The following is a 15,867-nucleotide window of genomic DNA, read 5'->3' as shown; positions in this document are numbered from 1 at the left end:
TCACTACCATGAGGTAGGATGCTGGCTATCAGCTTGGATGGCTTAAAAAAATGGGTTGGACCCATTCATGGCAGTCATGGGAATCACTGGCTACTCACCTTGATGGCCATGGGGCTGCCTCTGAAGGCCATCTGCTGGGAGACCAGTGGGCTTCCTTGGCCAGTTGGTTGGCCACTGTGAGAACAGACAGCTGGACCGGGTGGGCACTGTTTATGTTCTTACGTTGTGGAATCAGCTTGACATGTGATAAACTGCATTTTGTAGCAGAGAAGGTAAGATAGAAAGACTTGTGGCTCTAGCCTTTTACCTCTTTTTTTCTGCTCCTCTTCCCTCTTCACTTGAATAACACCTAATTTGGCTTTAAGCTTAATTAGTTATTTTAAAATTACACTTTCCCTCCAGCTTATAATGCCCTCTTTGAAAGAAAAGTCTGAAAAATACCTTTCTGTAGGAAATTCGGGTTGCTTCACATATTTCCACAGATTTAATCAGATACGTATTTTCTTTCTGTTTTGAATTTCTGAAAGATCAGAGAGCATTGGCATAAAAAGGTTAATGGCATAAAATATAACTTGGTACATTTTCAGAATATTTAAAATGTTATTCTCACTATAGAGATCCTGTAATTGTGTTTAGCACATCTTATGAAGCTCAGTGCTTTAATTGCTTTAAAGTAATGTTCCCTTTATGATGGAGCATGTAATGATTTTTTTTTAAAATTTCAGCTGTATTTTGGGAACGTTGCAATGAACTCCAGGACATTGAGAGGATCATGGCTCAGATTGAAAGAGGAGAAGCCAGAATACAGAGGAGGATTAGCATCAAAAAAGCACTGGATGTCAAAGTAAACCTGCTCATTAATATTCTCCTAATTAATTTTGTCCTTCAAATATCAGCAGGTGGTGATTTTCCCTGCTGACAAAAGTACTCTCTGTCCTTTCCTAATTTTTCAAAAGTTCCATCTCTAATTCAGAAGTGGGCAAACTTACTCGTTATATTGATAAGTGTTTATAAAGCCATAAGGATTGAAATGCCCCAATATATTGATTAGGTGTCATCAAGTTGGTGTTGACTCTTAGCGACTACACAGATAGGTTTTCTTCATAATGATCTTTCCCTAACCTGGCATTTCAGATCTTCCAACAGTGCATCCATTGGCACTGTAACTTGAGTCCATCCTCATTATTATTATTATTATTATTATTATTATTAAAATTATACACTGCCCAATTCCCAGTTACACTTTCCTTTCTTTGCAGCTGGTCATTCTTTTTTCTTCAAACTTTCCCAGCGTTAGAGCCTTCTCCAGACAGCTATGTCTTCACATAATGTCTCCGAAGTAGGATAATTGTTCCAGCATAAGCACAATGTAAATGTTACATTGCCAGTATTAAGACCTTAATACTATTAAATGCATTTTGAGTAGGAATAATTTATTTACCGTTGACCTTGGTGTAATTCTAGTGACTTTCCTGCACTTGAAGTAGAGTGCATAACTGTTGAATGATATGCCACAGAAATGCATAAGAAAAGAAGTCTGATATATGTATATATTTTTAAAATTTTAGATTGCAAGGTATAAAGCCCCTTTCCATCAGCTGCGCATTCAGTATGGAACCAACAAAGGCAAAAATTACACAGAAGAAGAAGATCGATTCTTGATATGCATGTTGCATAAAATGGGATTTGATAAAGAAAACGTGTATGAAGAACTAAGACAGTGTGTGCGCAATGCACCTCAGTTCAGATTTGATTGGTTTATCAAGTCCAGAACAGCAATGGTAAGCAAAGGAGTCTGTTGATGCAGACTTGGTTTATGTGTGTGCATCTTTTATTTATTTTTAAAAATCTTTTAGGTTTTATAGATCTGGCTGTGTCACGTTTTTGTTTTGAACTACTTTACCACTGTTTATTTTGAACAATCGGGAAAAAGAAAGTATTAAAAACCTGCTTCTATTGAACTGTCTTACGGTAATGCCAGATCTTCATGGCTGTCAACATTCCATCTGAGAATATGTGATGTCCAGGATCTGTGCAGAAACTATATCAGGAACCGACATAGCACAGTAGTGGCATGTAAAGAACTGGAATTGGGGTCTGTTGGATCACACTGAAAATTAAAGAAAAATTGCCTGTCATAATACCAAGGTACCTGTTACTTGTTAGGTGGATAATCATAGGCACCACTCACCCTTTGGGGTTGCCATTATATTCTTTGGACAGCTTCCATACTGGAGTATTTTTACAACTCCATTGGAGACATTGGAATCCATGTAAACAATCTACCGATGCTTCACATTGATTGTCCACTTAAATTCTGCCTGAAGTGAAGAATTTTCCATGCAAAAACAAATGTACAATTGCCTGACTTTGGACAGATAAAATGAAATGAAATATTAGATTTTAACTGCAGTGGGTGCCATTGCTAAATTGCCTCTGCAGTGTGTCACTTCTAAACCTCTTCATGAGTTTCTACAACTATTCTGTTTAGAATAAGAGAACATGAAAAAATGAACCAGATACAACAAATCTTAGTTCCTTTGGGGAATATTCATTTTTAATGGCAAATCCCAACACTTTCATAAGGGACCAATATCAAGCAAGTATATGCTATTGCCTAGCTTATATAAAAGAATATTTCATTTCCATAATTAGCTGCTTCAGCCTTCTATAACTTGGTGTCTTCTACATATATAACAGCTACAATTCCCAAAATTTTTTGCCTGTTGGAATCCAAACTCATATCAAGGGTACATATTGGGGAAGACTGAACTTAAGAACAAAATTGCAGAACTGGGAAAAGTGCTACTAACATGCCTAGGAAGTTGGAACAACGTAGTAGAAAGCTTATAACATTAGCCTGGATCAACTGCTAGAGCTTGGGTTTGGAGGAAACGGATAGAGTGATTTCTGTCCATTTTCTTAACATTAGAATCTAGACTCATCTAGTAAAGTGGAATGGTGGGGAATTCACGACAGACTGAGCAAGCTCTTAGCTCACCATGAAGTCGTGGAATTTGTGGACACAGGATACCATAATAGACACTGGTTTAGATAAGCCTTCTCCATATGATCCCCTCTAGATGTGTGGGTGCTGCAATTCCTTGGCGTCCCAAGATGATGGACCCATGACACCTGGAGGATGCCAAGTTGTAGAATGTCGCATCAGTCATATTCATAGAGGAGCAGTGGTGATTAGTAATGCTGCTTCTAGGCTCAATATGTCTCTGAATGTCAGTTGCTCAAAAGTAAGAGTGGAGTGGAAAATGTTCTCCTTCTAGGCTTCCCAGGAGAAACTGAGGGGTAATGTAATGAGCATCTAAAACAGATGACTCCTTAATCTGACCCAGTGAGCCTCTTTTTATATTCTGTCATATATTCTATTCAATTATTGGGTTGGTTCTTGAATCCTCTCAAAATATTCTCAATCTCTGCTTCTATCAGGTACGTGCCTGAAAATCCAATGTTTTGGACAAAATAAAAACTTTCTTTTTGTAAAATTCTTAGACATTATGTCATCTATTATTCCAAAAGGATAAGACTAAGCATTTTGGATTTACATCTATGCTTAAACAGGCAAAAGGAAAAAAAGTCTGATGTGTTTCAACATTTTGCTTAGAAGATCTTCATTATGTTGTCATGGCCACAAGATGTCTCTCTGGTTCTAGATAAATTATCTTATTTACCTCCATGTTGCTCATCAGCTCTGCTTTCATTTGAAAAATTCTTTCAGAAAACCCATATAATTCTACTGCAGGTCTTATTTTCCGGCAAGCATATAGCTCACACAGTACGCGTCCATAAGTGGCACAATCATTTCTCTAAAACTCCTGTTTCTTCTTTCCCAATCTTTACACTTAGGTGCTCTGCTTTAGTATCTGCCTTTCTTCTTAGTGACGGTGATAGAGGTAGGATTGTTAAGGACTACTGAATCACAGACCTGTTCTTTTCAAGGCATGGCATATGCCTGCTCCTGATGTACATTTTTTCTATTGGTGCACATTCACTGGTGTGCATACTTCTAGACAGTATGCTGTATCATTTCTCCTTCATCACTGACTTACATGCCTCACAGTCTATAGCAGGGGAAGGCAGTATTTCTTTCTTTCAGAACATCAGAGGCAAGTTTTCCTGCCTTCATAGTGGATATTCCATATTTCAACAATGTCTTTATGATTGAAAAATAGCGACAGACTTCTCTTTGGAGGTCGGAGTAATTGATAGAGGTGCTGATAATATGTGGAACACCAGCACCTTGTTACTGTGCTTCCTTCTTCTGTTTTCAAACGATGGCCCATCAAGGGTGCAGCGCACCTGCTTAGAGGACGGTGTTGCAGCAACACCACTTGATTAGGAAAGAACCTGGGAATCTTCTTTAAAACTCCAAACTCTAAAGTTACTGCTTATAGCAATTGAATCTTGGTAACCAAAGCTCTAAGGCATGTACTAACTCTACATGATTTGGATGCCGAAATGTATGGATAACGTTTTACAGGAACTCTCATGGAACAATGAACAGCCTGTAGCAGCAGTCCCTAGAGCCCTTGTGAACAAGCATTGGGTGTCCAAGTACGATCTTCATAATTTTGGCGCAGCATGGGGTACAAATAAAGAAGCAAAAACCACTTGATTTGCCCTATACCTGTGAAGAAGTAGGACATCTAAATTCAGATAGGTTTTGGAAAAGTAGTCTGCGGTTGATACTACAACAAGACCCTCTAGTGTTCCTCCACTAACCTGCAGAGCTGGTACTGTACTCAGTGTCTCCTATAAATACGTTTTCCAAGGCAGAAGATGCAGCTTTGCATGGGCAAATATTTATTGATCTGATACTCGTATTACAGTGAGGGTCTAGATGGCGCTGATAACTTCCAATAAATCATAATTTCTCCATTGCCCTAATGTATCCGTGGCTCATGTTGGTATGGAAATACGAGAAGGAAGCAGCTCCTGAAAATCTTTGCATTATAAAAGAGAAGTTCAAAGCAAAGATACTTCATGCTTATCTCTGTAATACAGGCTTGAAATACCGCCAAGATGCTCAAGGCATTTCATTTTCACCAGAAATCTTGTGTGATTCTGTTCTGAGGTCGGTTTGGAAGTCCAAATCTCACCAGTCTTCTGCTATTGCCATATTTGAACAAGGAAACAATTCTCAAATGTGGCGTGTTAAATGAGAGGGACGGTAAACCACCTGTAATATTCTGGTATGGTGGATTACTGTGTAACTAGGGAACATTTTTAAACAGTCTAAAATATATTGAATTATTTTTGGGTTGCGCGTAAAAACGAGAAGAAACTCAGTTACCAGGAATTCTTTGGGAATCTGGAGGCCGAAAGCCTATTTTCATTCCAACCATAGTTTCGAAGGGACCAAATTGTTTTTTCCCCCCCCATGTCCTCTTTTGCCAAAATGGCACCCCATGAGAGGAATAATAACATGTAATTGAACACATTTGTTCTTGTTTCACTTCTGATTTAATTTCAGACAGTAAATCCTATCGGCCATTTCTGTATTTGCATTTCTTCATCTTGTGTGGTGAATACAAGCCCCAAATTTTACAGCTCTTGGAGGCTTTTTCACAGAGAGCTTAAATGCTAGACAATGTAGTTTTTGGGGGAAAAGGTGGAGATCCCAGGTCTCTTCCCCCTCCCCCCCAATTATCTATTCTGTGGGTCTTACTGAGGAACAGTTACTTCATTTTTTGAACGGCCTTCGTTGCTCTCATAGGAGAGCATCACTTCAGTGAAGCGATATTCGCTTCACCATAATTAAGCATACTGAGGTCATATTCTAAGCCAAAAAAGACCGGTAATGAGATCGATGTGTGTGGCGTAAAAATCACAAGCAGTGTTTCTAGTGCTCACATATCCAAACTTTAGATGTGTTTTAAATAACACAGTCTGTTTCTCTATATCGAATGGTTGATTTAGCAGAGATTACAGGATATTTCATTGTATGGGAGTTGGGCTTAGGGACGTTCCAGAGGAGAAAATGCTGCTGCCGTTAACTGGACCAATTTGTCGTCTTCTTCCTTCCTGGTTGTGAAGCGTATGAAGTGGTCAGCTAAGAATGTCTTCAGGTTAGACAGCTGGATCACTTTTAAGGCAGTGGGCAGTGCATGGTGTTTCAAAAGGTTTCCTACTGTGGTAGAGCAATCCCTAGCCTTAGTCTCACCTTACACGGAAAGACTAGGGAACCAGCCAGACCTCTAGCAAGTACATCTACAATACCATTTCTGGTTTGATCAGCTCAGTAGCTCTTCAACAGAAAACAAGCCACAAATAACTGAGTACAGCTGCTCAGTCCTCTGATGAAATAAAGGTTTTTAAGAAACAGTGTAGACATCAAGTTGAAAATTAAGTTGAAACTCCAGTTTCCAAAACTCAGCAAGTTAGCTGGTTTTTTCCCCCCTTCCCACCTGATAAAATCATGTTTTCTTTTCGAAATTGAAGAAGAAAACAGCCAGAATAGGTTTTTAAGGTTTTTCTGAAGAGTGGCTGTAGCTCAGGAGGAATCCCAGAAAAATCAGTAGCTGACAACAGGAGAGGAACAACCCATTTGAGAATTGGCACATTTGCATCTGGAAGTTAGTGGGGTAAGGCGGGGATTGGCTGAGAGTTACTGGCTCGATGCAATATCTCCTGTGGAACTTTACGACTGAAAACAGCTAAGAATGTGGTTTCACGCTCCCACTCTCAGGGCATCTGCTGGTGCTCCTCCTTGCCTGACTGCAATTATTTTGAGCTGTTACTCTTAGGAGTAGACTATATTCACTCTGGGGCACTAAACCACACAAATGCTACCATTTGATTGAATGGTGCCCTCAATTGCTATAGATGTTTCCAGAACCTTCAGAATAGCCATCCCCATGTTGGTGGCTCTTCCTGGAGAGCACCAGCGTGACCTGGAAGCTTTTATTTCAGACTTCAGATAGAGCTTGCTGTCACAGAAGAATTCCCATGTAGGAGTAGTTTTTCACAGGGGAAGCCAGCTGGACTGAGTGGATAGAGGTTGCCAATCCTGGTCAACATTTGTTTCAGTTCCTGGCATTAGTTGATCTGCAGAAAAGACAATGTTTCATACTTGGAAAAGTGCAGAATAATAATAATAACAATAATAATATATTTTGTATCACAAAATACAAAGGCCTACAAATAGAAGTAGACTGTGGCAAAAAAAAGCAAAGGTAGTACCAATGGTAATAGGCACCTTGGGTGCAATTCCCAAAAATCGGGAGTACCACTTGAACCCCGTCGGCATTGACAAAATCACCATCAGTTAATTGGAAAAGGCAGCTTTACTTGGAACAGCTTATATCCTGCAATGACACCTTTAATATTATTAAACAACAACATCTGCCTATCCCAGGTCCTTGGGAAGGACTTGTTAGGTGGGCAAAAATGCCAAATCCAGTCTAAACATCTGGCTGACTTTGTGTGTGTGTCTAGTGCTTAGTTTTAAGAATTATGCACATGCTACCCAATTTAGAGTGCTGTTTCAGAAGACTCTTAATTCTTTGCTATTTATGATTTTAAAGCATATGCAGTTTTATGAAGAATCAAGTTGAAAAGCAAAGCAGGGTAATGTAAGGAATGCAAAGAAGTTTTCTGGAGAGGGATTCTCTTCTGTACCTTTGTATATGATAAAGCACATCTCACCAAATGTACCTTAGATTAAGTTGTTCTCTGAACTAGCTTGATACAGCCAAAGTAGAAAGCTGCAGAATTGTGTATATCTAAAGTGGCCAGCTGTTTTCAGAAAATCAGTCTGGCCATGTCTGCCTTAAAGCTTATTATATAGGATTGTGCAGTGTTTTCGGTTCTGTTTGCAGCTGTGTCTTTTCCTGGGATCTTAATGGCTGCCTTCTGGAGCTGTTGCACGATCCCAGGGAATGGTGTGGCTGTTATACAGAGGTGCAAAATCACACTCTCATGTACTTCAAAGCACCTTTCCGGAATTGGATTCAAAGTGCAGTTCAGCCCTATACTTAAAGTAGTCTTTACTGTATGAGTTACATGCAATCTCATGGGACATAATGAGAGTTATAGCCTACCCCCCCCTCAATTCCTTGGATTATAACTACTTTTGAATGCGACCTACTGCTAGAGTCAACAAACATAAAAGCTACGTTGCCAGCATGAAACACATTTTAATAAGATTTCTTGGCTTCATTTCAGCCTTTCAAAGTGCATGTATTATCTGTGCCTCCTAGCCTGGACATCTTGCCTTTTAATGTTTCTGCTCAGCTTCTTTGGTTAAACTGCTGCAGAACTTGATATTTCCTTTTGATCTTATATAGGAACTCCAGAGACGGTGTAATACACTCATATCACTCATTGAAAAAGAAAATATGGAAATCGAGGAAAAAGAGAAAGCTGAAAAGAAGAAACGGGGAACCAAGACACCAGTGGTAATTAATATCTACTTGCCGCATTAATTTTTCTAAATTTAAAACATGTCACATCTCCTTCAGTGAATACTGAAGAAGCTTTGAAACAGAAAGGAAAATAAATGTAGGCATTCTGAATCAGCTGAAAAACATAAATAACTCAAAAACCGTGTTGGCCAATAGGAGAAAATCTTGCAGCTGGATGAAAGATTTGTCCATCCTTTTAGAATTATTGAAGGGAAAAAACAAAACAGTTCCCAAGGTCATGTTTTCTTTGCAGAAGTAGAGAACTATTAGATCTGCCATTACTTGGATCTCATTACATTTTATATTTATTTATTGATATTGATAGTGATATTTATGGATTAATGATATTATTTATGATTTTATTGAATTTTAAACTGTTTTATTGTGAACCGCCCAGAGTCCCCCATATGAGGGAGATGGGCGGTGATAAAATATGATGGATAAACAAACAAACAAACAAACAAACAAACTGTTGGCTTTCCAAGTATTAGATTGTAACCTACGTCACCCCTGACTTGTTGCCTGTTCCAGTGGTGGCTACTGAGGGGCTCCCGAGAAAATGTGAAAGTCCTTTGCATCTTTACTCTTCTACTAGTGGCAGAGATTCCTGTTATAGATATTGGTATCTGAAAATTTATTTTGCTAGGAAGAACTTAGTGAGAATTCATATAGGAGAAATCTCTAGAGGATGGGGGTCCCAGGCTCCGAGGAATTTTATGAGTTAAACTTCTTGGACAGTTTACATAGAATGTAGTAGTTAAAATATGATGAACTGTAGAGGTGAATGAAGGGACGCGGTGGCGCTGCGGGTTAAACCGCTGAGCTGCCGATCGGAAGGTCGGCGGTTCGAACCCGCGCGGCGGGGTGAGCTCCCGTTGCTCGTCCCAGCTCCTGCTCACCTAGCAGTTCGAAAACATGCAAATGTGAGTAGATCAATAGGTACCGCTTCGGCGGGAAGGTAACGGTGTTCCGAGTTGTCATGCTGGCCACGTGACCCGGAAGAGTCTATGACAACGCCGGCTCCAAGGCTTAGAAACGGAGATGAGCACCGCCCCCTAGAGTCGGATTTAGAGGTGAATGAATTGGAAGCCTGTAAGTTCACAGTTGCAACAGAATTCACAAATTGGGGTCCTTGAAAAGATAAGACTGTCTCCTCGAACTGTGCAATGGTGAGAGAAAATTTGGAACTATCCGTAATCCTGCAGCAATGAGGTTAGAGCCTCATTGATTAGACAAAACGATTCTGGTTAAACAAACAGCTCCCCAAACACGTCATCCACTGTTTTTGTTGGAAAATCCATGTGTTGCTTTAGATTTAGTAACGGCGATCCCTTCTGTAGCAGCAGTGTCTTCTACCGAGTTTCCTGTGTCTGTTGATCCATTCTGCACATCGGCTTGGAGATATTTTGCCTATTCTTCTTTGCAGAATTGCTGCAACTCGCTGGTTTTGGGGGCTTTTGGCCTAGGGTGGTCACTTCAGGATACGCCACAGCGTTTTCAGTTAGTTTAGGGTGCGGCCATTCCAGAATAAAGCAGGTCTTCTGCTTCAGCCATTCTGTTACATATTTACAAGTGGGTTTAGGATGGCTGTCATGCTGCATGACCAACTTCAGCTCACAGATGTCCCTGATTTCTGAGGTCCACAGAGACCTTTTTTGATAGAGAGTAAGGAAGATGATAGTGATGGAAGTAGGTGGGAACGATTACCTAGGTAAAAGGGCTGGAACATTTTTAAGTCCCAGAGCAAGGAGATAACATTCAAAAGTGGGTCAGACAGACCCCTCCATAATTCACTAGAATATAGTAAGGGGGAAGGAAGTACAGAACAGTCAGACTTGCAAGATGCTGTTGTTAGAGCCAGTTTCAATAAAAGCAGTTGTAGCCTTCCTGTGGAGTTGATTTCCTGGTTGGTCTGCCTAGTGGGCCTGATAGCATGATTGACATCCACATACCTCTGTTGTGAAAGGCAGCCTCCAGTGGTGGCAACCAGTGTGTGTCTGTGTGTGTGTTTTATAGCAATTCAGTGTCACACAGGGTTATTATTTAATTGATTGGAACATCTGACTCAACTTCCCCCTTTAAAAGAGCTGATTTTTGTAGAATGTTCACAGTTTTTTCAATAAAGTCACTGAATGTTGGATTAATTAGTTCAATAAAGACATGGCAGAGTAGTCTGTTTCAGGTGGTGTCTGTTTAACCAGAATCTCTCTGTACAATATTACAATTTAGTTGAAGTTCTGATCCCATTGGAGGTCACAGACAGTTTTACAGGATTCCATGTAGTTTTAAAGGGTTTGTAGATTCCGTGTAGTCATGCTGGCCACATGACCATGGAAGTGTCTACGGACAAACACCGGCTCTTCGGCTTTGAAATGGAGATGAGCACCGCCCCCTAGAGTCGGACATGACTGGACTTAATGTCAAGGGAAACCTTTACCTTTACCTAGATTTTCTCTCACCACTGTGTGCCTTTTCAAAGGCTGTTTGTTCATCTTTTGGGTAGAGTGTGTGTATATGGACGGATGAAAGGTAGTGAAGTCAAAAGTTCTTTGTTACCTTCAGCTGGCAACATAATGGCCTATTAGATTTCATTTCCTTTCTAAAATACTGTATGAGTGATGAAAATGACATTTTCTCTTCTTCCCTTTAGTCTCAAAAAAGAAAAGCTGAATCTGCTACAGAGAACTCTGGAAAAAAAGATGCCAAAAAAGTGAAGACGTAAAACTGAAAAACAGTGTCCAGTTGAAAACTGTCATATTTTCTTCTCTCACCAATGTTTTTGATGCTGTCTGTGTATTCATAGTACCCTCCCCCTCAATTCCCTGTGGTTTTAATTTTTGCAAATCTGTATTTTTTACAATGCCTTCCTTTACCTATTGTCTAGCTTAATATTTTATGCATTCCAATATTTTTGTGCACTTGTATTTTGTGATATTTCTCATGTCTTCAGCAAAATTTACTCAGTCCTTGTTCTTCTGAAGATTATGCTGAGATTTTAGCTTTCATGTTTTATATGCTGCTGCTTTCACACACAGAAAAAAACCCCTCGATTCTGTAGTTGTATTATTGTTTGCTACTTTATATAATTGTGGAAAACTAAACAGAATTAAAATAGCCTGAGGTGAAACACAGAGTTCACGTTTTCTGCTCATTTTCAATTCATTTTCAACTACAGCTGTTGTTGATAAATAAAACATTGATAAAGGAGCAGTAATACATTAGTCTGCAGGTACGTTCTTGCTTCATACTTCAGTTTTTGGAAGGGAAGGAGGATTAATTGCAGGATACCTGCTACCTCTTTAATTGTAAATCTTTCCTATGCATACAGGAGCAGAACAAATTGATTGACTGACTGATTGATTATGTGCCATCAAGTTGTTGTCGAATTTTAATGACCTCCTACATAGATTTTCTCCATGATGATGTGTTCCTAACTTGGTCCTTCCAACGGTGGCTTCATTACCACTGTGACTGAGTCCATCCCCCTTGCTGCTGGTCATCCTCTTCTTCTCTTCCCTTCCACCTTTCCCAGCATCAGAGCCTTCTCCAGAAAGCTGGGTCTTCACATAATGTGCCCAAAGTAGGATAATTTGAGCCTGGTCATTTGTGCCTCGAGTGAGAACTCTGGGTGGATTTGTTCAGTGATCCATTTGTTTGTTTTCTTGGCTGCCCATGGCATTCTCAGGAGTCTTCTCCAACACCAAAGTTCAAAAGTGTAGCAAGACAAATGGTAGTTGTATAAACACAAAATGAAGGTAGCAGTTTTTTTTTAAAATGTCTTCCAGGTTCATCTTACTCTTTGTAGGTAACCGAGATGGGTCAGACTCTTCCTATCTGATGTGCAGACTTTTTAACTTTTTTTTTTTTTAACATGGGGAATGACTCTAAATATGAATGCCTGTTGCTTGCAGTTAGAAGTTTATAGTCCAATTAAGTCATCTCATTCTCTTGTAATTACAGACCAAGTATAGGCTCTACATTTTAAAAAATTATTTTATTTATTTCATTTGTTTTTAATCCCAGCACAATCCAACAAAATCTCAGCAACTTGCAGATAGAGGCAGTCCTTGTTTAGCAACTGCCTCATTTAGTGACCATTCAGTTACGACGGTGATGAAAAAGTAACTTTGTGACCAATCCTTGCATTTATGACCTTCGCAGGCCTGTAAAGCAAAGGAAAGCTGAAGTAAGGTCATAGGGACAGTTGCAGTTTCACGTAGTGACCGCTTTGCTTAACAACCGTTTCCAGTCCCAATTGTCACTAAACGAGGACTACCTGTATAATGAAGCAAAAATACAAAGAAAATATAACAACTAAAAAGCCATAAAACATACAGTGACAAAGAGGTGTTGTAACCCTAGCACCCTCCATCTTCTGGAAGGTGCCCAAGGTAGGAGCAGCTCTGACTCAAGTGGGAGGCTAGTTCAAAAGGCTGGCACCACCACTAAAAAATATGGCTGGTGTTTGCTGTGGGTGCGGCGCTTCCCACTGTCAAGGTCTTCAAGCTGTACATGCCAGTCTTGGCAAGAGCTACATTTGCCTATGCTGTTCAGATATAAAGCAACATCGTTATGTAGAACATTCTAATTTGGTTCCAAAATTGAGAAATCGGGGAGTGAAGAGAGGCTATACACCATTCCACATGATGCTTAGATGTTTTTGTGTAGACATCATGCCAGGTTGTGCTATTCCTTACACGATACGCTTGCCTTCCAAATGAAGGAAAATATTCTTTGCTTATTCGGGCAGCTCCTACCAACCCTCCCCCCCCCCCAAACACACACACAAACAACAGCTCCCTTGGATGTTTAAAAACCAACTTTTACCAGGCACCCACATCTGCTCTGAAGGTTGCTCTCTCCAGTCAAAACCCTCTGCACATTTCTTTGGGGGAAAGGCATCGTTGAATTCAATGGGATACGATTTCCCAGAAATGCATGATTCTGATCTGGGTGCTTGGGGGTGAATAAGTTTTACTAGAGGCAGGTTCTAGAAAATAGTGTCTTTAACCTTTACAAAACTGAAATGTGCGTGGGCTTATGGAAGAAAGTGGGACCATTAGCAGCCACTGGGTGTTGCAGAGATCAGAGTTTAAAGTATTGAAGACAGAGGAGCCATTCAAAAGCTCCTCGGTCGCAAGCACAGCCTTTTGGTTTAGTATTTTGATAATTACAACACAAAAACCAGTCCAACGTTTATTGTATCTAAACACAAGGTCTAAGCACAAGCTGCTGTGCTGCGGCCGCAAGACTAAATGAGATGAAAATGCCCAAGGTAACCCTTTGTGTCACTTTGAAGCCATGGACTCCTTCGTCTTTCTGATCTTTGGTGAAATACCGAGCCCCAACTGAGGGGGGGGGGCTGACTGTGGGTTGCCATTATTCTTTGCTTTGGTGTAAATGCCACATACAAGCTTGCAAAAAGGCCCTCAGATTTGTTCCCCTGAAAGTCGAACTCAACAGTACAAACAAATTAATGAGCCGTCCAGCCTGAAGGGAAAGTGACACCAGCTATCATGCTTGCTGCAATATTTTACTTCCCGTGAGATTTTCTTTTAGTGCTCTCTAACAGATCAAGGCTTTATCTGTGGGTGGTAGCTCTTTGTCCAAGTGCGAAGGAAGGATCAAATAAATGCAACGATCAGTAAATGATGCTGGTGTTTGGGAAGCCCAGAGACCTTTTTAGAGTTTTCATACTTAACTGAGAACAAGAACACAATAGAGGTTGGACCTATGTGAGTCACAGTATAACGTCAAGCAGGTATTGAATTTAATTTTGGTCTCTGTGAGTTGCACTTGCATTTAATTGTGCTGTCGAAGTTCTGCATCATATCACAACTGGATACATATGCACAAACACATTGGCCTGCCACTACTTAAGTGTGGAAACTGGGAACTTGTCAGCCCTGGGCTTCAGGGACCCAAGAGTTTGGCTCAAAGTAAAGTGCTTTTTATATTTTATAGAACTTAATAGCTTTCTTGTACGGGATGGGGTTGGGGAAAAATACTTACACAGGGCAAAAAAAGGGAAATTAGCTACAGTTGCACCCAAATCCTGTTTATTCCAAAAACTCCTTGCACAAATAGCAGTATTTCCACTTTCAATGGACATTGAAAATGTTAATTGTTGTGGAAGCCATAGCAATGAAACATTTACATAAAATAACGGCAAAGTGAATGTGCTTTTGAAATGTGGCACTCGAACTGTACTTTTCAAAAAAAAACCCAAGCAGGAATACTGTTTAATGTCAAGGTTTTCAAATTTTTATGGCAAATTTTGAAGACACTTGAGTTTTGCATGCAAAATATATTTGCTCTTGGATTTTTAATATTCCAGGCAATTTCCAGGACTTAAATAAATTATCAGCCCTTAAGTTTTAGATAGTCGTAACATTTGGCCTTCATGTTTGCTGAACAATGGCTTGAATGCAATTGAGAGTCCTTCAGAAGTTTTAATCTAGTAAAATTTTAATTAGATGTCAATCAAATGAAAGGACTAGCCTGTTATAGTAAAGTCAGCAACTTAGTAAATTACTGTATTGGTAAGCCATAAGCTTTTTTTTTTTTTTTGGTACATTTTTATTATCTTTGTGTCAATAGATTTTTTCTTCATTTGCACATTTGCAAACATTTGACGCTGCTTTTTTCATTGCACGGCATCTGTCATTTAAGATTGCTTTCATCATCTGCCACCTTGTTTGAATAGCTCTTTATATCAAGAAAGTGAAGAAGAATTGTTGTTGGTAGTTCAGCCTGTGAATTATTTATTCACAAATCGGGGCAACAATGAAATGTGCTCATGCTTTTGCCCAAAGTATGAGAGTAGACACGATGGGAAATGGGCTTTTGGTCCCCTAAATGCTGATTGGGAGGGACTGACCCCTATAAACTAGGAGTGGGGTGTGTGGGGAGCTGGAAGCCTCATATAACATATGTGTGTGTGTATGTGTGTGTGTGAGAGAGAGAGAGAGAGAAAGAGAGAGAGAGAGAGAACCCAGGTGGTGATCAAAAGTAGGCAGGAGTGATCACAGGTATTTCTTTGGCATATTGGGGGCTATTTCAGGGCTTCTAACTGTAGTCACTGTGTTCCCCAATTTAAAATGATGGGAAATATTGCATTGTCTTTTGGCAGTTCATGGTTGGAAGAAGCTTTAAAAGTTGCAAAAATGGGAATTCTGGGACTGGAAGAAGCATTGAGGGTTTCAAAAATGGGGATTCTGGGCTGAATTTATTCTAGGGGCTTTAGGTTGCCCACATATGGTCTAAATCATGGATGGGGAACACATACTGTAGTTCTCTTGGGGCCACACAGTCTCTCTTGTAGACCCTAGAAGTTCATGCATGACTGGACCACCCCAAATTTGTGGCTCAATTTACTCTAAGGTTTTGGTGACAAGTCACCATTTTAAGGATTTTTTAATGCAGTTTTTAAAAATCTTTTTACCTG

At 39.9% G+C, this 15,867-nt stretch overlaps 1 protein-coding gene across 1 annotated transcript in view; it reads left to right on the top strand.

The window, feature by feature from the left end:
* The window catches only part of SMARCA1 (SWI/SNF related, matrix associated, actin dependent regulator of chromatin, subfamily a, member 1), a 45,343-nt gene extending 33,801 nt beyond the window's left edge, over positions 1–11,542 (top strand). The window contains exons 21-24 of the mRNA XM_063313783.1: positions 726–844; positions 1,569–1,781; positions 8,304–8,414; positions 11,071–11,542. Coding sequence (XP_063169853.1) covers positions 726–844; positions 1,569–1,781; positions 8,304–8,414; positions 11,071–11,142 — 515 coding nt within the window. The 3' untranslated portion in view covers positions 11,143–11,542. The remainder of the gene's footprint in view (positions 1–725; positions 845–1,568; positions 1,782–8,303; positions 8,415–11,070) is intronic.
* The last annotated feature ends 4,325 nt before the right edge of the window (positions 11,543–15,867 follow it).

Source organism: Candoia aspera, chromosome 12 (genome assembly GCF_035149785.1).
Source record: "Candoia aspera isolate rCanAsp1 chromosome 12, rCanAsp1.hap2, whole genome shotgun sequence".
In the NCBI taxonomy this organism is placed as follows: Eukaryota; Metazoa; Chordata; class Lepidosauria; order Squamata; family Boidae; genus Candoia; species Candoia aspera.
The sequence above is the reverse complement of the archived record's forward strand: the minus strand, read 5'-3'. Positions and strand labels throughout refer to the sequence as shown.